The sequence below is a fragment of the Daphnia magna genome, linkage group LG8 (assembly GCF_020631705.1).
Source record: "Daphnia magna isolate NIES linkage group LG8, ASM2063170v1.1, whole genome shotgun sequence".
In the NCBI taxonomy this organism is placed as follows: Eukaryota; Metazoa; Arthropoda; class Branchiopoda; order Diplostraca; family Daphniidae; genus Daphnia; species Daphnia magna.
In genome coordinates this window covers 9,627,479-9,647,546 of record NC_059189.1, presented here as the reverse complement: position 1 = coordinate 9,647,546, position 20,068 = coordinate 9,627,479, and the positions used below count along the sequence as shown (strand labels likewise).

The 20,068-nt window shown below is 46.3% G+C and overlaps 3 protein-coding genes across 6 annotated transcripts; 2 read left to right on the top strand and 1 right to left on the bottom strand.

Annotated features, from left to right (window-relative positions):
* Positions 1-16: 16 nt before the first annotated feature.
* Positions 17-4,171, top strand: LOC116929533 (heterogeneous nuclear ribonucleoprotein L). Of its 4 annotated transcripts, XM_032936785.2 has the most exons (13): positions 17-155; positions 252-568; positions 848-915; positions 1,159-1,222; positions 1,518-1,603; positions 1,690-1,786; positions 2,270-2,339; positions 2,451-2,513; positions 2,582-2,931; positions 3,015-3,136; positions 3,234-3,496; positions 3,582-3,677; positions 3,745-4,171. In XM_032936785.2, exons 2-13 carry the CDS (start codon positions 500-502, stop codon positions 3,816-3,818), a joined length of 1,422 nt encoding a protein of 473 aa, XP_032792676.2. In that variant the 5' UTR covers positions 17-155; positions 252-499; the 3' UTR covers positions 3,819-4,171. The 4 variants fall into 4 exon arrangements, with proteins under 4 accessions (XP_032792676.2, XP_032792678.2, XP_032792677.2 ...); XM_032936787.2 differs by lacking the exon at positions 1,159-1,222; XM_032936786.2 differs by lacking the exons at positions 17-155; positions 252-568 and adding an exon at positions 579-742.
* A 1,381-nt stretch (positions 4,172-5,552) lies between these two features.
* LOC123475295 lies at positions 5,553-8,283 on the bottom strand. The gene is made up of 4 exons (XM_045177859.1): positions 6,626-8,283; positions 6,075-6,198; positions 5,786-5,980; positions 5,553-5,705 (listed from the first exon to the last, which is right to left on the bottom strand). The coding sequence occupies exons 1-4, from the start codon at positions 7,298-7,300 to the stop codon at positions 5,605-5,607; spliced, it is 1,095 nt and encodes a 364-aa protein (XP_045033794.1). The 5' UTR covers positions 7,301-8,283; the 3' UTR covers positions 5,553-5,604.
* A 946-nt stretch (positions 8,284-9,229) lies between these two features.
* On the top strand, positions 9,230-19,104 carry LOC116929499. The gene is given in 15 exon segments (XM_045177858.1): positions 9,230-9,378; positions 9,845-9,955; positions 10,661-10,828; positions 11,238-11,447; positions 11,544-11,729; positions 12,095-12,235; positions 12,382-12,798; positions 12,889-13,418; positions 13,498-14,964; positions 14,966-15,110; positions 15,182-16,270; positions 16,346-16,870; positions 16,943-17,761; positions 17,848-18,080; positions 18,159-19,104. Coding segments are annotated over 14 exon segments (6,468 nt in total). The 5' UTR covers positions 9,230-9,378; positions 9,845-9,888; the 3' UTR covers positions 18,630-19,104.
* The last annotated feature ends 964 nt before the right edge of the window (positions 19,105-20,068 follow it).

Here is a 20,068-nt window from a genome sequence, read left to right as displayed (position 1 = left end):
ACACATCTTACTTCGTAATGCAAATTTGAAAAACGTGCAGTGTCTCTTTTGGTCAAAGTTCCCGGAATTTTCAGTTTCTTAACTAGCAACTTTGTCCTTGATTTACGTTCTGTAAATACCACCGTTTTGTTTGTGGCTGTGAAAGAAGACAATGGGTCTGGCTTTAATGGCTTACTTTACGTATTTTGTTTAGTAATATATACGTATTCTTTTTATTCTTTTTTTTTTTGCATTTTTCTTTTTCTACATAGTCTTCGTTTAACGCTGTGTATCGAATCGATGTACGTGATGAGAATTCTGGGCAGTAGATGGTGTTGAACAGCTAAACCGTTGGACCAACGTCCATTGGCCGGCAATACTTCAGGAAAAAAAAAAAAGTAAAAAGACTCCCTTTCGGCTGCGACGTCTGCACAGAAGGAACTTCTTGTTTTAGAAATCTCATAAGAGAACACAATTTCACGCCGGAACTTGTTCAGTTCGGTAGGAGGTGTGAAGTGATATGGCGGCTCACGGGACGAACGGACGGGCTCCCAAAAGACCGAGGACTGATCAGGATAATGCTCAGCGTGTAAGTTCCGAGTGTGGTTGATTGCCCCCCTTCAAGTTTGTCTCGTTTGGACTCGATAAGCTGTCAAAGTTTGAAATCGATCAGTTGTGACAAGTCGGCGAAACCTCGCATGACAGCCGGGATTAGCATTGACGTCCAACTAGCAGCTGTGATACATCAGAAATGTTGCCCCATGTAACAATCAAGCTCAAGCAGCTGCCCATTCTGTCTTTTTTGAAAATGTGAGCTTTCAAAAGGATTCAACTGATGCTTTGTTTTTTTGTTTCTGTTGATCCCCAGAACTGGTATGGAGGAGGAAGTGGAGAGCGAGGAGGTGCATGGGAAGAGGATGGAGGATTCAAAAAGAAGTAAGAGGCAGTAGCTGTTCAATTTTTGTCGTAATAACTTTCAGTCACTCAGCTTGCCATCACAACCATCAACACAACTAGCACCACCATCAGAAAGCATTTGTACATTTACACTTTCTCAAAACATGGATTGTATGGCCAGGAAGACTAATATTGACATTCTTGTGGGGAAAGAAAAACATGATTTGTATCGTCAGACATGTCACACTTGATTACGGTGTTGCAACTTGTTCTATACAATAGGGACTTTCCCGAGAACCACATCTTGCTGTTCACCATCGTGAACCCGGTCTACCCAATCACAGTGGTAAGTTGACCATCATAAAACACCCAACAACAAAAAGATTCCCACATTCACAAAACTGAAATCATAGCATAAAACTCCCCACACTATCCATGTTCTTATTAGAGGGGAGCTGAAATAATCTATTAAAATACTTGTTGAGCAGAAGAGAATAACACGGGCTAATGTTGACAGACATGAAACATGCCGGCACAGTCTTTGATGAAACACGCCAATCAAACATTCGACGTTGCTTGTCTTATACTTTCCTTTTCTCTGCCTTTTTTTTTTTTTTCTTCTTCTCTTCTTCTTCTTCTAGGATGTGCTGCACACCATAACCCAGGCCTTCGGTGAAGTCTTACGGATTGTAATATTCAAGAAACACGGCGTCCAAGCCATGGTCGAATATCCTTTTAATCAAATATTGATCAATTAGTCATACTTTTTAAACTAATAACCAAAACAAATGCCTTAACCGAATGAATTTGCACGTTTGCCAATGTCGATATGGCTCGAGCTGCCAAAGAAGGCCTTGATGGAGCTGACATTTATTCCGGCTGCTGCACCTTGAAAATTGAATACGCCAAGGTTAGTTTTCAGCTCTACATATCTTTGATGCATCACTTTTTTTTTTCTTTCTCCCCAGCACCGCAAAATCCATTCGGTAGATATTCTTATATATCAGGTCGTCGCTCATCTGGCGTCGACTTTTTCGGGCAGGCTGCCAGGAGCATTATCTGCCTCTAAATTTTTTATTTTATTTATTTTTTCCCTTTATACCCTGGGCACCTTATTGGAAATGTTGACATTCTTCGTTGTGGGATGTGCAGGATCGAGAGATCATGACAAGAGAGACGACACGCTTCTTTTTTTTTTTTGCTCCCTACTCGTTTGCCATGGAGCAGGGCTATTCTTAGCTACCTGACCCCATTTACATCAGTCGCTCTCTTATCTTTTTTCTTCCGCCTTAGTTCCACCCATTTCATGAAATCTCCTGCCTCACATTAGCCGATGTTTTTTTTTTCCCTCAGTCAGTTGTTTAAATATTGTATTTTCTTTTGAAAAAAAAAGCCTACCAGGTTGAACGTCCATAAAAACGACTCGGAGACGTGGGATTACACGACGCCAACGCCAGGAGCAGGTATTTGACTAGTTTGAAATATGCTGTGGTTGTTGTAATTGATTCGAGCTTTGTCATCGTGCTGGTTGGGAAATATTTGCAGTTTTCTAATAAAGTTTCGTGACCATGCAGATTCACAGAGACAGAGGCCAGCACCGTTATTACCCGAACCAGCTGGAGGACCTCAAGGATTCCGTAAGATTTCCATTTAATTCAGTTTCCCAAACAAATGGCTGTTGAAATTGGGGGCGTTCTTTAAATAGGAGGATCACCCGAATATGGACGAGCAGCGGAGCGACATGAGAACGGGTTCGGCGTCCGGCAGGGGCGTGACGGTGCCACGCCGAGGTTTGACTATGAGGAAGGCGGTGGAGGAGCCGGTGGGCGATTTGGAGGTGAGCCATCGCGGTCCATTGGAGGCGGAAGAGCTCCTGGCCATAGATTTGGTGGTCCATCGGGTCCGCCCATTCAGAGCAGAAGCTCACGGGGGGTCGTCGACGCTACCGATGGCCCGCAAGAAGGCGCCGTTCTTATGGTCTACGGTCTCAACATGGAAAAGATGAACGCCGACCGGCTGTTTAATCTCCTCTGTCTCTACGGCAATGTTTTTAAAGTAAATTTTGTGTGTGTCTAATGTCAGCTCCAGTTGCTGTTGAACTAACGGTCGTTTCTCTTTGTGATCGTTTTGAATGACAGGTCAAATTTCTTAAGACGAAGGAAGGCTCAGCCATGGTCCAAATGGGCGATGCCGCCTCAGTCGACAGAGCCATTTTCTACCTAAACGGCCTCGAGTTCTTCAACACAAAAATGAACGTCAAGTAATGAAATCATCTAGTTGTAACTGACGCCCTAGATTTTTCATTTCTGTTGTCCTTTTTTTTTTTTTTTTTTCTATCGGGGTGGGGTCTCGATCAGCTATTCCAAACAGGCCTTTTTGGCTGACGTATCGATGCCATACGATTTGCCGGATGGCACACCTTCTTTCAAAAGCTACGTGACCAGCAAAAACAACCGATTTCTCAACTCTGACATGGCGTCCAAAAATCGACTCCAGCCGCCCTGTAAAGTGCTCCATTTTTACAACACCCCACCCGGACTAACCGAGGAGGACCTACGTAAAGTGTTTGAAGAGAACGGCACGGCTTTCCCTGCCGAAGTCCGGCTCCTGCAGAATAAAAGTAAATGATAAACACACATTCATTTCGATTTCATCACTTCAGACCCCCCAGTTGCACCTCATTTTGCTTTGTAACGTTTACCCAGGTGAGAAAAGTTCGTCGGGTCACCTGGAGTTTAGCACGCTGCAGGAGGCTGTCGAAGCGCTCGTTATCTGCAACCACATTCCCCTTTCCGGTGCCAGTACGTTTGAAAAATATTTTTTTATTTTCATCTTCTTTCTTTGCTTAACGTTTTTCTTTTTCGATAGATGTGAAGTGGCCCTACACGACGAAACTGTGTTTCTCGACACCACGCCCCGGCCAAGCCGAGCAAACACAGTGATAACGTCCACCCCCTCCCTTCCCCCATCTACAAGTAAAAAAAAAAAAAATCAGGAGCTTGACCAAAATTCATGTTTGTCGTTTGGAAAACACAAGAAATGACGACAATTTTTGTTTTCTTGTTTTTGCATAAAAATTTAGAAAGAGTGTTTTTTTGATTATATGTGGCGTAACCACCAAGCTGAAGCAGCGAAGAAGAAAAAAAAAAAGAAAAAGAAGGAAGATCATTTTTGTTACACAAATCATCATGTAAACATATACACGAGTCGCGGCTGAAGAGATGCACTACCTCCAAATTCAGAATTAATAAGTCACACTAAACCGGAGAGAGAGAGATAAACGTTCTTTGTTTGATTTTTGTTTTTGTTTTTTGTTCTTATTTTTTATTTAATTATTTTTCGTTTATTCACAGAATACGTTCTTCCATTCTGCATGTTGTCTTTGTTTTTCATCCAATTATTTTTTTTTTTTTTATCTTCTCTTGACTGAAATTGTTTGACAGACTGGGTTGACTGTTGAAGAACGAAAAAAAAAAAACTAAGTACACACGTATTTTTTTTTTGTTTTCGTCTTGCCTAAATATTTATTTCGCTCCACAAACGCCCGTTTACCCAGCTGCAAAACGGAATCAATATTGACAACAACAGCGAGTCGAGAGGAGTGGTCCAGGTAGTTGCTTATCCGGATCCCATTAGTGGAGCATTGCAAGACGACGCTGCAAGCCTTTGGTAACTATTGCAAAACTGTTTTGTTTTTCTAAATTTCTGCTTTCTCTTTTTTGTTTGAAGTTTCAGGAGTTGTCACCGTGACTGATGGCTATTTCCTGTGCGTTGGTGATACATTTCAAGGCCCCTCTCTTAGACGGGCCATAAAACACGCGAGTGAAAATAGCGACAAGCGAACAAAGACCAACACCCCATTCTTTCGTAAACTCGTAATTTTTCATTGAAACGTGGAGGTTTTTTTTTTACGGACATTTTACGAAAAAAAGAAGACAGAAATAGTTGGCCAGTAAATGTTCCATAGACGGTCGGGTATACCACCGACACGGCTGGCTGCACATTTGGCGAGCGGACGATTCGACGGTGCATAACAGTTGCCAATTATCACGGTATTATAACGAGGAAGATGAAATAGAGGTTGGGTTTTCTTGTTGGCCGAGTCGAATGGCGCTATAGTCCAACTGTATCCTGAAATTGACCAATTTCATTTCACAAAGTTTTGAGGTTCTCCCGATGGCGTGTCTCGGCGGTTTCCAAATAGCCAATGAGGCCGTCCCAATTGACTTATGGCTGTGCGTGACACGAAACACGGAGCGCATCTATTCGACCCAGTTTTATTCGTTTTTGCGTCCACTGAAAATGCCAAGAGTCGCCTCTTCCATTCAAGACAATATTTTATGCCGTTCCAAACCATTTCGGAAAAATGAGGTGCTAACAATAGGGAACACAAAACGTAAATTGTCTTATTTCTTTTTTCAATTGTTTCTCTCTTTTCTTGAACAAGGCAGTTTTGGGTCAAGCGAGTTTCCATCAGCACAAGAGAGAAATTGGACTATTGTTGACAATCGACAGATGGCATTCGGTTCGCAATTCCGGTCAAGGGCGTACAGACCGTGTCCGGTCTTTTCGACTTGCGCAACCCGTACGCATATGAACGCGTCATCATAAACAGGAGAGGTTCGTCATCGTCCAACAAATATAAATATACTATATAATTTTTTTTTTTTTTGTTGAAATGACATTTTTAAACAGCCAAAATGAAAGAGAGCGGAGCTTTTCAAAATGTCAATATCGAGGATCAACGTTGTTGATGCTAACCGAGTTCATTCGGGGCACATCTTCCAGCCCACTGCCCAGACTATTGTTCTTCCACTTCTTATAGTAACCTGTCGTTTTAAATTAATCAGACATAATTGCAAAAAATATAAAAAATAAATAACAACTGAATAAAAATTCAATGTTCTACCAGCTGTTTTGACTAAGATGATGCCCCAGCCGAGTGACCAGCACCAGCCAACGAGACAGAAAAGGACGGTGAAAGCCTGGAAGATGCCGACAGTCAGGTTGATGATGAAAGCCAGCAACCTGTGCTCCACCGTCACCTGGCCAGAGAATCTTGGAGCTCCCAGACAGATGCCCAACAACCCACTCATTATCGTTCCTGGACCCCCAAAAAAGGCAAGGCTCCTTACGTGGAAAAAGCTGATGAAGCATGCAAAATACGATTTTTGTTTTTTTATTGCTTTCTACATTACCTGTTCCAGGAAGGAGGCCATTCAACATTAAACACATCCAAGCAAGACCTTGTGGAAGTATTGGCAAGGCTCCCCTCGCCAGAGATGTCCTCTCCACCAATGCGAGCGGTATCCGCCGGAGTCTCTAACCGACGTCGCACATTTTTTTGTGAAAAGAAAACAGGTAAAAAACAAAACGAAACAAATGCATTCACATGAAGAAACTGCTCATTCTGCGTTCCTCGAGGCTACACACGGCTAAATGTTAATGTTTTTTTTTTTTTTTAAAACATCAGCTGGGAAAGCCCAAAAGCGTGTTTCAACAACCTTGAAGATTGGGAAAGAGCCTTGACAGTCCGTCTCCCCCCCCTCTCTTTTGCCCGTTTCAGTCTTTTTTTTATTTTAGAAAGTGGTTTTATCGATTTTCAGAGTCAAGCATCAACGCACAGCTGCTGCAATTCATTGACGTCAAGTTGGTTCAACTCGTGACGAAATCTGCCTTCATTTGTAACCAAAGTTGTTGCTTCGTTTTTCATGTTTTTTTCACGTGTTAATAAGAACAAACAAGTTACCCAGGATTTCCGGCGGTTGAGTGGCTCCCGCTGAGAGAAGAGAAGTTGGGCCGATTTTTTGAGGACAGGCCGAGGTGAGCGGATCTTGACCGGAGGCTGAATAAGCGAAATTTGAATGACAGGGTCGTCTTCTTCTTCCGATTCGTCCACCTCCTCTCGTTTGTGAGATCCGTTGACCATCTCATCCGGCGCTTGCGATCCCTCGTTTGCCGCTTGATTGCCAATTTTCGATAGCAACGAGTCCTTACCGGGCTCTTGAGTAACACCAACCGGCTGTTCTGCTCGTCTACCGGCCGGTTTCCTAGCGGTTTGCGTTGTGGTGCGATAGAGCCGTTCGCCGCTCGTTAGACGATCGAAAACACTTGCACCGCCAGTAGGTACCGGCTGTTGGCCGTCCGCATTGGCCGCCGTCGATTTAGCGTTTTTATTGAGACCAGTTTTTGCGACATTGCCACTCGCTGGTTTGCCGGCTATCCTCCCCGTTTTACTCGTCTCCGCTTTACTGGCGTCCGAATAAACCCCAACGTCTTTTTCTTCGTCTATTTTGGGTGGGGCTCGTTTACCGCCGTAGGCTAACCGATTGAAAACACCTTTTTTAGCCGCTGGTTTGGACGGTGTCGTCTCTTCGCCCGCCTCCAAGTCCGTCACTTTCAGAGGTTCGTCCTTGCGGACCATTGTCCAATCTGCATGACAGCCCCCTTTTTTTTGCGGCCAACAAGGAAAATAACAGCACAAGAACTTGCGACTCGATCTAGGACGTTCGCCAGTTACGACTGGCCTGAACCGAAATACCTGACACAGGTTATCCCGGTGTCACGCGGTTAGGCGGGCGGCTGCGCAAAAGCTTCCGCACAAACGATCGGTCACAATAAAGGGGGGAAATCACCTATCATGAAATCGAATCATAACAGGGCGATTTTGCCAGAAAAACAAAACAAAACACAGACCGAACGTGCTGAGTGCCCGTTTTATGTCTACCTACTTTAACTAACAGAAACGCATGGAAATTTACTAAAAAAAAACAAAAATCGATAGAGATGCGCTGTCTGTTATTCAAAGTGTATATTTTAGAATAGAAAAAAAAATAAAAAGTTAGCGGATGATTTCCGACAGTCGCAGTTGGTCATAATGGCGTCGCGTGTTTCAACCCCCTTTTTCTTGTTTTTATATCTTTACTTTCTTTCCAGACTTGTATATTTATATGTGTGTATATAACACTGGATATATCTACTGCGTTAGTTACTGCCTGCCTCGTGAACTATACAAGTGATGACTGGATAGCGTGAAACCTACCCGTCTGCCGTGTCGGTTTGCAACAATCGATACTGTAAGGATACGCGTGTGTCCGTGATGCGTCTTCCTTTTTGCTTTTCATCGGCTCGTCTGGGACCTCGGAAATGTGTCAAGAATAATGGCATGCGTAGATTTCTCTCCGGATGGGGGCTACAGGTTGTAAACTCGCATCCGCTTTTGTTAAATGGATGTGAATTTTTTTATCCTGGCTAACTGGACAATATGAATTGCTCACTTGTCATCTGCTTTTCATTTTAATTGAAAATGGAAAATTTCACTTGGGTTCCCATCGATTCCGCTAAGTAATCCGGAATTACTGTACAATGGAAAACAACAACAACAACAACAACAACAAAAGACTTTTTTTTTTTCTTTCTTTTACCTCACTCGAATGAATTGACAACAGCTGGGGCTAAACGCACCGCCCTCACCGGATCTCTATTCCACTCCCATGTGGATGAGGCAATAAAAAAAAGTACAGATACACAACAGCAAAAAAAAAAAAAGAAATCAAAAAGAGTGAAAATTGAAACCGGATTAGAAAGCCTTTCCCCTTTGGAAAAAACCCTCCCCACCCGCATTCATTTATGAGAAATGAATTCCAGACGACGATGAGGCCCTTTTTTTTTACTATCGGCCGGATGTCGGCGTATAGCTGAAGAGCCAAGGTCATCTTCAACTCAGCCCTCATTTAAAAAACAAAAAAAAACAAAGTCATAATTGATATCAATCTTTATCTCAATGGTTTGACATTAAAATGCCACGCCCAAAGCAGATACGTTTTCTATCGCTTTTGGGGGGGTTCAACGAACCTGATTACACACTATCGATTATTTAGCGTTTTCACAAAACAGAGATAACTTTCCCTTGAAAATGGCTGGATATCTGTTGCCGAAATGCGGTCGACCAGCGATTTGCTAACTGCACTTTTTATTTCTCTCTCGGCGCCATTTTCTTATTAAATCGAAATGACAAAGAAAGTCGTTGAATGTTGACGTTCATTTCAGCCGGACGCTTTCTCCCGGCAGTTTTCTTTCCGATCGGAGAGCCTCTTTCAATCGCCAGTCGTTCACCAGCTGAGCAATTTTTGATCCTCCGTGACGCAATTGAGGTTATACACATGTAGCTTATAGAGGGGGGGTAACTAAATAGAAAGAGAGAGAAGGCCTACATACTTACGAGAGAAATCCTCATTCCATTCGCAGGTGTGTTGGAAGGAGGAGGAGGAGCTTAAGACTTCTGAAGACCATCCCCTTCTTTTTTTCTAACTGCCATCGGTGGTGGGTAGACTAGTAGAAGCCGTTCGATTCTCCAGTCTACCTTGAGCTGCCAACCGACAAAGACACGCTCTCGTCTTCAATTTTTTTTTATTCAAAACACTGTGCGGATTTTCTGTTTAAAAAAAGAGAAGAAATTATTCGTTTGTTCGTCACAAGTTACGCCATCACAATTTAATTCCGGCAAGTGTTGAGTCATCCAACTGGATTTCATTCTTTGTTTCTTTCTGGGTAATAAGAAAATAAGAAATTCTATCACATTTATTTCCTTCACGACGTGTATATGAGGTGAGCTTAATGGCAGATTGGGAGACTAACACACAAGTGCGTGTGTGTGTGCCTGTATTTTATTTTTTTCGTTACGGTCGTGCACAGACAACCGGAATGACATGGGAAAACAAAACAAGGGGGAAGTATATGAAAAAAAAAAGGAGTAAAACAGCTAAGATGGAGAATGTAGGCTGAAGATGACGAGGGTTGGGGGCGGAAAAAAAAAAATGGGTGTCAGTAAATGTAAACGGATTTCCTGGTCACGTCATCTACGATCCGCTTTCGGCTAGTTTTTGACTGACATGTATTTATTATTTAAAAAAATGTTGTTATCCTACTTCAATTATTTCCATTTTTTGGTTTTCATTTGTCAATCCAGGTCGAGCCGATTGATTTGCCTTCGTTGAGAACACATTTGGAAGGATGCAGCAATCGATTGCTTTGCTGCTTGTGGCGCTGGCGGCCTTCGCCTCGGCATCCAATTCCACAGGTGATTCATTTTGAAATTGATTCGTCTTCGCTTTCGAGCTCGATTTATTCAACACCAGCCCAAGATTTTCGATCGATGATTAACGTACGTGTGTGTGTGTGTGTGTGACTGGATTTTTTGTTGTTGGCGGAGGTTCACTGTGCCGAATCCGGGTCAAGACGAGGGAGGCAAACGAGAGAGAGGGGCCGGCTATGACCTACTTCAATCTTTTCTTTTTATTTTTTTTGTTTTCTCTTTGAGGAAATTACCCCCCCCCTTCTTTCCTTCTTGTCCAGCGGGGGCTCTTCCACGAGGAGATTTTTTTATATTTTCATTTCTCTCTTCACGACTCGGCTTTAAACTCCGCCCCATTGACATGAATACCAAAAACGAAGCTGCAACATCTTTTCACTTTTTTTTTCTTTGTTTCGATTTTTGAAAATATGGAGCCCATGTGTTTTTCTTCTTCTTCTTCTTTTCTTCCGGCCTTCTATTTTTAATAAGGTCACAACATCAAAAAAGAAAGAAAGAAAAAGCGAATGGGTTCAAAGTGCGCGCCTTCAACGGCCGCGTACCGTTAAAGTGCGCCGGGGGTAGTAGTGCGGCGTACCGCAAGACTGCCGTTGTGTTTCCTTATACGTTTCTGATATTTTTTGCCATTCGCTTAATGACACGATGCAATTTTTCTCACGTTACCCCCACCCCACAAAAAAAAAAAAAAAACAGGAGGATTCGAAACGACGGGAAGATGCCCGACGAAAATACGTGACCCGGACCGATGCCCGCCCGCTTCCGACCGAACTGACGAGTGCACGACCGACCAGCAGTGCAACGGTGAATCGAAATGCTGTTCAGACGGGTGTCGACGCGTGTGCGTCATGCCACTCTTGACGTGTGAGTTTTAGCTGTTCATCCACCTACATTCTAACCCTCTCACTTCTTCTTCGTTTCCATTCTTTTTCCCCAAAATTTTGTGACACTGTTGTTGTTTTAACTGGAACACGTATACTACGTGACGAGAGAGTTCGTGCCCTTCGGTGCCGTTTTTTACAGACACAAAGAGACGAGTCAATAAAAAAAACAAAAACAAATCGCCGTTAGGTCTCGAACGCAAAGCGATCGAAAGAAGCGCGCACACCGTTAGACGCTTGGAAACATGAAAATAGATGTCGCACGATTGCATGATGCGGAAGTCGTTGCGAGTCATCCGGCCCCTTGGCCAATCCCGTTTTTTTTTCTGGAACACATGTCAATGATTCTTGTCTTGTTTTATTTTTTTAATGTCTTCTTCAAAATGTTTCAGCTTGCGAACGTCAGCGCGTAGAGACGGTGAAACGGGCCAGGGCGTTGCAGTTGTCCAGCAACGATATCAGTTTGCCACATTGCGACCCGATTGGCGATTACGAACCGGTTCAATGCGATCCGCTCACCGGCAACTGTTTCTGCGTCGATGAATCCGGTTTCGAATTGGCCGGAACTCGCGCCCGTTCTCTCGAGCTGGTCAACTGTACCAGTAAGTTTCACTCTCCCCCATTTATTTGATTTAAAAAAAAACACATTTCATTTTAATTAAATAAAAAAAATGCTCGTGTTCATTTTTCATCACCAGATCCGAAACCGTGCGCTGGACTACTTTGCCGCATGCTGTGCCCTTACGAATTCGAGCTGGACAGCGAGGGCTGCCCGTTGTGCCAATGTCGCGATCCCTGCCGCGGGGTCAAGTGCCCCGGATCGCAAACCTGCCAGCTGGAAGAGATGCCCTGCGCCAAGGAGCCATGTCCACCTGTGCCCACCTGTAAGTCCACCCGCTTCCGCCATCTTGTCTCCTCCGTCCGTTCTATGGCTCAACGCCGATTTCCTTTCTTCACGGCCGAATTCCTTTGATCAGCTGTTTTGCCCGTAGCAAAAAAACAAAATAAAAAAACCCAGTCTAGTAATTTAAAGTATAACCAAATACACAGTGGCCCCAGCTGTAATTCGGTCAAGTAGCCCTTTCTTTTATTTTCAAACATTAACCTAATTATTATAATTTTTTTCCCCGTAAGAATGTGCACTGACCATTGACAAATGACGTCGTGGTCAAAGAAGAAGAATTTTTGTTTCTGTTTTTTCTTTCTTTTTTTCTTGCCGTTAACCCCTTCAATGATGTTAACCCGACAGGTAAGCAAGCGAGAAGCGCCGAGGATTTGTGCCCGACAGGTGTTCCACTAACCATGCCCAGCGGCGATCGACCATTCCTCTGCGGCTTGCAAGTCGGTCAGCCTCAATGCCCGCAGCTCTTCGATTGTATCGTTCAGCCAGGTATGTTACATGCATCACGTATTAATGACATTTATCCGGGCCGTCTCTGTCAGGTCTTCAGGTAGAGAGAATTGGAAAAGAAAACTCAAACTGGGTCATGACCTCATATATTTTCAAATTGGCCTGTTTCCTTTATTTGACACTAGGTGCTGACTACGGTGTGTGTTGCATGGCGGCCGATCGCATCAGTAAACCGGGCACTTGTCCGGCTGTTGACGGACAATCGAACTCGACGGTGTGCGGCGTTCCGTGCGCTAACGACATGGAATGCCAAGGAGCGGACAAGTGCTGCCCCAGTGTGGATAGTTGCGGAGATAGCGGCCATTGCGTTCCACCTGTCAACTTCTCTCTTTGCCTCCAGCAGCAGCAAATCGCCCGGCTGCTCAGCTTGACAGAGAGGGAAGGCAAGGGATACGTCCCGCAATGCGACGAAGACGGCCAACGATTCACCGTCCGCCAGTGCAGCCGGAACGGACTGGTTTGCTGGTGCGTCGATCCCGACCTAGGCACCAAAGTCAAAGGATCCATGGGATCCGGCCAGGATGTCGTCTGCGACGGACAAGGTAAACAACGAAATTGCCTTTTCTTCTGATCAAAAACGAATTTGATTTCAAAAAAATAAATAATAATAAAATAATAATTAATAAATTCAGCTAATTCCGTGGCCCGGTCGTCGAGGTGCAGCTCGGCCGTCTGCAGTTCGACGTGCGACTACGGATTCAAGACGGACAGCCACGGATGCGCGACGTGCGAATGCGACAATCCTTGCGAACAGCTGACCTGTCCAGAAGGTGAACAGTGTCTGATGAAACGCGATCCGTCGTGTTCGGCTGGACTTAAAAAATGCCCGATGACTCCGCAATGTCGTCGCATTTTCGTCCCGCCTTGCGCGTTTGGCAAACATCTGAACAACGAAGCGACCGAAGAGCCGGTCAGCTGCACGGTCGGCAGCAAATTTGCATGCCCTTCCGGTTACCACTGCAGTTTCAGCGTGCCTAATAACGCCTCCTACTGCTGCCCGGCAGCTGCGTCTTCCGGCGGATCTAAGAAAAAGATTGTCATGGCCGAAGACGATGGCCGCCTCCCGTCCATCTGCGAAATGATGAAGGAAGTGGCCGACGGACGTAAACCGGCCGAGCCCGGCTACAATTTAGTCTTGAAAAATCCTCGTTGTACGCCGCAGGTAAAACGGGAACTTTCCAATTCCGTTAAAATGCAAATGATATGCAAATCAATTTTTAAAAAAATACCTTTTTTTTTAGGGCGAATTCGAGGAACAGCAATGCGATGACGACGGCCAGTGTTGGTGCGTGGACGAGTTTGGCGTCGAATTGGCCGGCACTCGCGGCTTAGCTTCGCAGAGGTCGGTTTCGATGTGCGTGAAATTGCGTCACGACACGGACAGCGATTGCCCGGGGCTTCTGTGCCGTCTCGGTTGCGACTACGGTTTCGCTGTCGATAACTCCACCCATTGCCCGTTGTGCGAATGTCGCAATCCTTGCGACGTCCTCAACTGCCCGGAAGGTCAGGAATGCCAACTGGTCGTTTCGTCTTGTCCCGAAGCGCCGTTCTGCCCGGCATTGCCTTTCTGCACGACTGTCCAGCGCAACAGGGAAGACACCAACATCCAGGAAGAGGAAGTCGAAGAAGAATTGATCGCAGCTTGTCCGCTTGGAGATCCTTACGTCAATCCGGCTGACAACGTCACGATCCAGTGCAATCCACGCAGTCGAGCGCTTAGTTGCCCTGAGGGCTTCTCCTGTTACAGCGAGAACAACTCGGCCGACGGCGCTTGCTGCCCTGTCCAGCATCTGATCAAAGCTGGACAGTGTCCTTACCTCGTGCCTATTTCGGTGGACAGCTGCGACAGCGAATGCTCAGCTGATGAGGACTGCGACGGCCAATTGAAATGCTGTTCCAACGGTTGCGGAACCCAATGCGTCGAGCCTCTCATCAAGACGGCCTGCCAGCACACGCAAATGATCATGAAATACAAAGCCAGGGAGAACGGCGTGCCGGCCAATCGACTTTTCATCCCACGATGCCGGCCCGATGACGGAGCTTTCGAGTCCGTCCAGTGCGATCCCGTCACTCGCGCGTGTTGGTGCGTTACCCCCGACGGCAGAGAAATGGCCGGAACTCGAGTTCCCCCAGGTCTTCAACCCCAATGTCACATCCCGAGAAGCTGCCCGGCTCTGACTGAATGCCCGGACCTCGACTGCTCTCCTCACGGATATCAATTAGACACTTCCGGCTGCCCGGTTTGCGCTTGCCGCAATCCTTGCGATGGCGTTGAGTGCCGTTCCCCAGCCGAAGAATGTCGCCTTGTCCAGGTGAACTGCATTCGAGCGCCTTGCCCACCTCTGCCCGTCTGCCTTCCCAGACTGGACAACCCTTGCGCTCACGGCCAACCGCTCAGAGAGCCGTTCACGAACACGACGATCCATTGCGGTCCGATGGGCTCCAGTTGCCCGTCCACCCACAAGTGCCATCTATCGCCACTCGGCGAATTCTCCGTTTGCTGTCCCAAGCCGCGCGACGTCTGTTTCCAGGAGAAATTGCTGGGCTCGTGCAAGGCGTCCATCTTGCGCTACAGTTTCAACGAGAAACGCAACCGCTGCGAGGCGTTCCGCTACACCGGCTGCGGCGGGAACATGAACAATTTCGAATCAGAACGCGAGTGCAAGTCCGTTTGTCCCAGCTTATCGACGTGCGAAGAGCTGCGCGAAAAAGAACCTCAAGATGGCCGAGAAATTTAAGAAGGTCGTCTTTACACCCAAATGCAACCGAGCCAACGGTGACTGGGAGCCCGTCCAGTGTCTGGAAGAGGTGGGCATCTGTTGGTGCGTCGATAAAGATGGCGAACACATCAAAGGTGCGTTCATCATTACCACGTCATTCCTGTTTTGAATCATTGAATTATAATGTGCAATTTATGAATAATAGGCTCGTTGACTCGCGGATCGCCTACTTGCGGTGTCCGGCAGGCCCGTCAGCGATCGATGGACCCGCCCATCTGCGCTGATCCCACGGCTGTTGTCCATGTTTGCAATAAAACCATTTGTGAAAGTAAGATCTGCCTGGCCGACCCGAAGGCCGTCTGCCGAGTGGATCCGTGCGGCGGATGCCGTCACGCATTCTACAACCCGTCCACCGGACGCCAAGTGGACTGTGACGCTGGCCTCACTAAATGCCAGAGAGAAGTGCAAACGATCCTGAATTCTGAGACTTGGGCCAGGCAAGGCGGACCGTGGAACGCCCAGCCGCTGGTCGTTTCCCCTTCGTCCAGCCCGTCGTATCATTACAACCTAAACGGATATTCGGCGCCGGAAGAGGACGCAGAAGTTTTACCGGACGCTTTGCTCTCGTCCGTCACCGTCTACAGCAGCCGACTCAGACGTGAGGTGGAAGAAGAGGAACAAGCCACCGAAGTGGCCATGCTGGACGCCATGATGCAAGCTGCCCCTTCGGATCTGATAGCAGCGATGCTGAAGGAAGCCCAGTCGGAAGGGATGGACGTGGCCAGCGCTACGGAAGCCGTTTTGATCGAGGACACTACGCCGCAAGAGACGAGATCCGGAAAACTGCTGGCCAGGCCGGTCGACGACGGTTTGCTGGACGAAGTGAAGAACGGTTTCGAATCCCTGGACGAAGTGGCCATTCAGCAACGACCCGTGCCCGCTCTCCGTGACGCCATCAAACCCGGTTTCTGCCCGCCCGTCCGATCGCGCACTTACTTGCGCGTCCTCGCCCAGTTTGCCGGAGGAGCGACCTGCGCCGACCAGTGCGTCTCGGACGCCGATTGCGCTGGACCTACTCGTTGCTGCCCAGGAGAGTGTGGCTCTAGTTGCACTCACCCGGTTCTCTTGCCCACTCCTCTCCTACCCAAGCCGGGCGCTTGCCCAGCACCGACTCATCCGTTCGGTTGCCCCGCTGACATGAAGGCCGTCAATGACTGCTCCTCCGACGCCGACTGTTCCGGACGTGCCAAATGCTGCACCAATGGATGCAGTTCTACTTGTACCACTCCTGAAGGTCCGTCCTTTTTTTTCCCTAAAAAACGCAAATAATTTGTTTTTAATAAACTCATTCACATTTTCGATTTAACAGAAAACAGTTCTGGTCCGCTGATGATGTCCATTTCTCCGCCCGTCTGTACGTTGAAAGGTGACTACGCCCGAGAACAAAGTCAGGGAGAATTCAGCTGGTGCGTCGACACCACCGGCCAGCCGATCGATGACTCGTTCACTCGCGGCTCAGTCCGTTGTTCGCCCAATGGCACCGTGCTGGAACAACGAGCTTTGGGTCCCATTTGTCCCGACCCGAGTGTCCAGCCCACCGTTTGCCGGGACCAGTGCCTCCACGCGCGATGCCCTTTCCATCCGGACGCGCTTTGCGTGGCCGATCCTTGCAACAATTGCAAAGTGGCTTTTATCGATCCGCAGGGTAATCAGCTCGAATGCGTCGACCGTTGCAGTCAGCCAGCAGAGACGGGCCACTGCCGGGCATTGTTCCCGCGCTATTTCTACAATTCCTCGTCCAAAGCTTGCGAGGAGTTCATCTACGGCGGATGCGAAGGCAACGAGAACAATTTCGAATCGCTCCAGGAATGCAGTCAACACTGCGAAAGGCCCGGTAAATAAAAATGAATAGAATTCATTGGATTGAAATAACATGAGCTTGAATTTTGCAATTGAATAAACGTAGTGAATGTCTGCGAGTTGGCCAAAGAGCCTGGTATGTGCCGGGCCAGTTTCCCTCGCTGGGCTTACAACCCGGAAACGCAGCAGTGCGAGAAGTTTTCCTTCGGCGGATGCGGAGGCAACGCCAACAACTTCCACAGCTACCAACAGTGCGCCAGCCGATGCCCGGACATGGTCCTCTGCCCTCAGCAGTCACCGTTGGGCGAGATGACCTCTTGCAGCCGGAACGAAGCTTGCGCTGCAAAGACGTGTCCCAATCATCCGGATGCCGCATGCTCTGTCGATCCGTGCACTTGCACACCCGTCTTCTTAGACGCCCAGGGCAACACGGTTGAATGCCTTCCGTCGTCCATGTTAGAAGTTGAGCCACGTCACGCGAAAGACTTGGAGTTAACGACATCGACATCGACGACAACAACCAGACCGACAACAACAACAACGACGACGACAACCAGACCGACAACAACAACAACGACTACGGAAGCAACCACAACAACGACTACCAAAGCCACAACAACAACAACAACAACGACGACGGCGTCAACAACAACGAACGCAACGCCATCTCCAGTTCCCCGTGGCAAAGCGCTGAATCATCCGCATTACACTCGATGCCAGAAGATGCGTCAGAATCAATTGAAAAAAGGAGGAGCTGGCGAATGGATTCCCGAATGTGATCATCTCGGTCGATTTCAACCGATTCAATGTCTTCCGGCAAAGTCAACCGATGGCGGCCATCCCGTCGTCAGCTGTTGGTGTGTCGACGAAGCCGGAAACCAGGTGGCCAACACAACCCAGTTCATCCGAGGAGAACAGACCTGCCGTACGAAGTTTTCCCTTTTTGTTTTGTTTGTTTTCCATCAATGTGAAGCGGTTTGTTATCATTGAATTGTTCGATCAACTGCACAGGTCTTGTTCCAGTCATGGCAGTAGCAATGACTCTCGGTTTCCCTGCAATGGATCACGCCCAAGAGGCGATGGAGAAAGAGGTGCGACAACAAGTTGGGGAGATCCTCAACGGCCTGTCGGCTCGCACCATGGAACCGACGCTCCAAGTGAAATCCCGACACGATGGAACTGTTCTCACTTTCACGTTGGTCGGTGACAATAAGATCGACGTCGCCTCCCACCTCGAAGATATGGTACGAAATGATCTCGTCTTCTGGTCTAAATGACGTCAGCTATTTATGAATCATGCTTTGTTCCATTCGATGTTCCAGGTCAAGTCGGGACATTTGGCCCTGGAAATGGACGGCCACAGCATGCCGGCTGAAAGTACGTCATCAAAATTCTACCACAAATTGGATTCGACCCTGAAAGTGACATCCAAAGCCGAGGCGGTGGATCGAAGCCTGGAAACGCGAGAGATTTTGGCCCAGGCGCTTGATATCGAAGCGCCTTACTTGGCCATCATCGTTGTGTTGTCGGTTTTGGCCAGCATTCTGGTGTGCGGTCTCATCATCGGTCTCGTGCTCCATCGTCGCCGTACCACCGGAACCTACCCGAAAGATTCCGGCTCGACTTTAGCGTCTCCACCCAAGCCGAACAAGAACAACTCGGATAAAACGGATGTCGTGCCCAGGGGCTTCCCGCGCGTCGGCATCAATCCGTCCGACGTCGTCCAGACGCCGCAGCTTTCTCCGACTGTGCCCAGAAGCAAACGGCAAACTCGCAATGCTGAGGCTTGGTAACAACAACAACAAAAATAAATCAATAAATAAATAATAATAACAAAAATACGTGAAACCAATGAACAAGTCCTGGATCGCGAGCTGCGCTCGAATAGAACACCGCCGGACGATTTGTACAAATTTTTTCATTTTTTTTTTTTATTTTGCAAAACAATGTAAATAACTTTGGTATCTCAATGATACGAAATTCTAACAAACGATTTGAAGCTATTTTTGATACTTTTTTTTTGTTCCATCTTTTCTCTCCCCCGCCTCTTCCGGAGCGAGTTCAATTATTCTGGTTTATGGGTGTGATTGTAGGGCATTACCTATACCAACAATTTAGGCTGGCCTCTATTTATATACGATGAATTGAATCTAGTATTTTTCTGGCTGTGCATCGCACTTCTTTTTTGTTGTTATTTTTCAAATTGTGCAAAAGGAAGAATCGTCTTACACGCATGACATTTAAGAAAATACATGTGAAATGAATAGACTCAACGCAGTTGCTTATTTACCTTTTCAGTCTGACTGGCGGTCTCGAGTCTCTATCACGTGACGCAATATCATGGAGTATCTTTTCATTGATCAGAAAACGTCCCTGACGACAAACTCAAATCTATAGAACAATCGACGTGATTCCGTTTTTGGCAAAAAATGTATATAACTAATGGGAAAACTAAAATTTTATTCGAAACCAACGTTCAAATTCGATTATACCAAATTAAATTTCATCGAATTTCAAGTCAATATTTTAAGTCGACCATTTTGTACAAAAAGTCGGACTTTAATTCTTATTATTATTACTTAAAAAGTAGAAGTCCCACATTTAGACAAAGTGCATTTTTGTGATCCTCGTTGAATTTTGAATCTAAACCATGCATAGTTTTCTATATTACTGAGTATTTTAAAAGAAAATAAATGAGACCAACACTTTGCTGGCGCGTCAGCATCTCCGCTTCGTTTTCCACGTTTATTTTAAAAACTATGAGCCTCGCGTTAAAAGGAGCTTGCGTATCGGGATTATAGTTTAATTACGAATCGAAATCATGTATTTTAAACTAAATCTTAAATTTTGCCAAAAATGAAAAAGTGGGAAGGCCTTCTTATTTTCAGCCAGGGACTATGAATTTCTACCAAATACGGTCCGCCAAACGGTATAGCCATCTACCGGTACGGTATTCGTTTTACTGCAGCAAGGACCTTCTGGTTTAAAATAAAGACTAACAGTTCTGAGTTCAAGTTACCTAAACTAGAATTTTCAAATCAACACAAAATCCCTTTTTTTAATTATGAATCAAAATCACGTATAGTATTTTTAAAGTAGACATTACTAATAAAGGAAATAACTAATAATTGTGCTTTTTAAGCCCAATTTTTTGCATAAGAAGTAAAGGTTTTTGAAAAAATGGATTTAAAAATATTTTTAAAAAGTCGGGCTTATTTCAGTCTGGCTTACA

Coding starts and splice junctions, on each gene's coding strand:
- LOC123475295 (XM_045177859.1), bottom strand. CDS start 7,300: ATGGTCCGCAAGGACGAACCTCTGAAAGTGACGGACTTGGAGGCGGGC. Junction 5,981..6,074: donor TGGCCTCCTTCCTGGAACAG/GTAATGTAGAAA, acceptor TTGGGGGTCCAG/GAACGATAATGAGTGGGTTG. Junction 5,706..5,785: donor CATCTTAGTCAAAACAGCTG/GTAGAACATTGA, acceptor TTAAAACGACAG/GTTACTATAAGAAGTGGAAG.
- LOC116929533 (XM_032936785.2), top strand. CDS start 500: ATGGCGGCTCACGGGACGAACGGACGGGCTCCCAAAAGACCGAGGACT. Junction 2,514..2,581: donor TGGAGGACCTCAAGGATTCC/GTAAGATTTCCA, acceptor TTCTTTAAATAG/GAGGATCACCCGAATATGGA. Junction 3,497..3,581: donor CCGGCTCCTGCAGAATAAAA/GTAAATGATAAA, acceptor ACGTTTACCCAG/GTGAGAAAAGTTCGTCGGGT.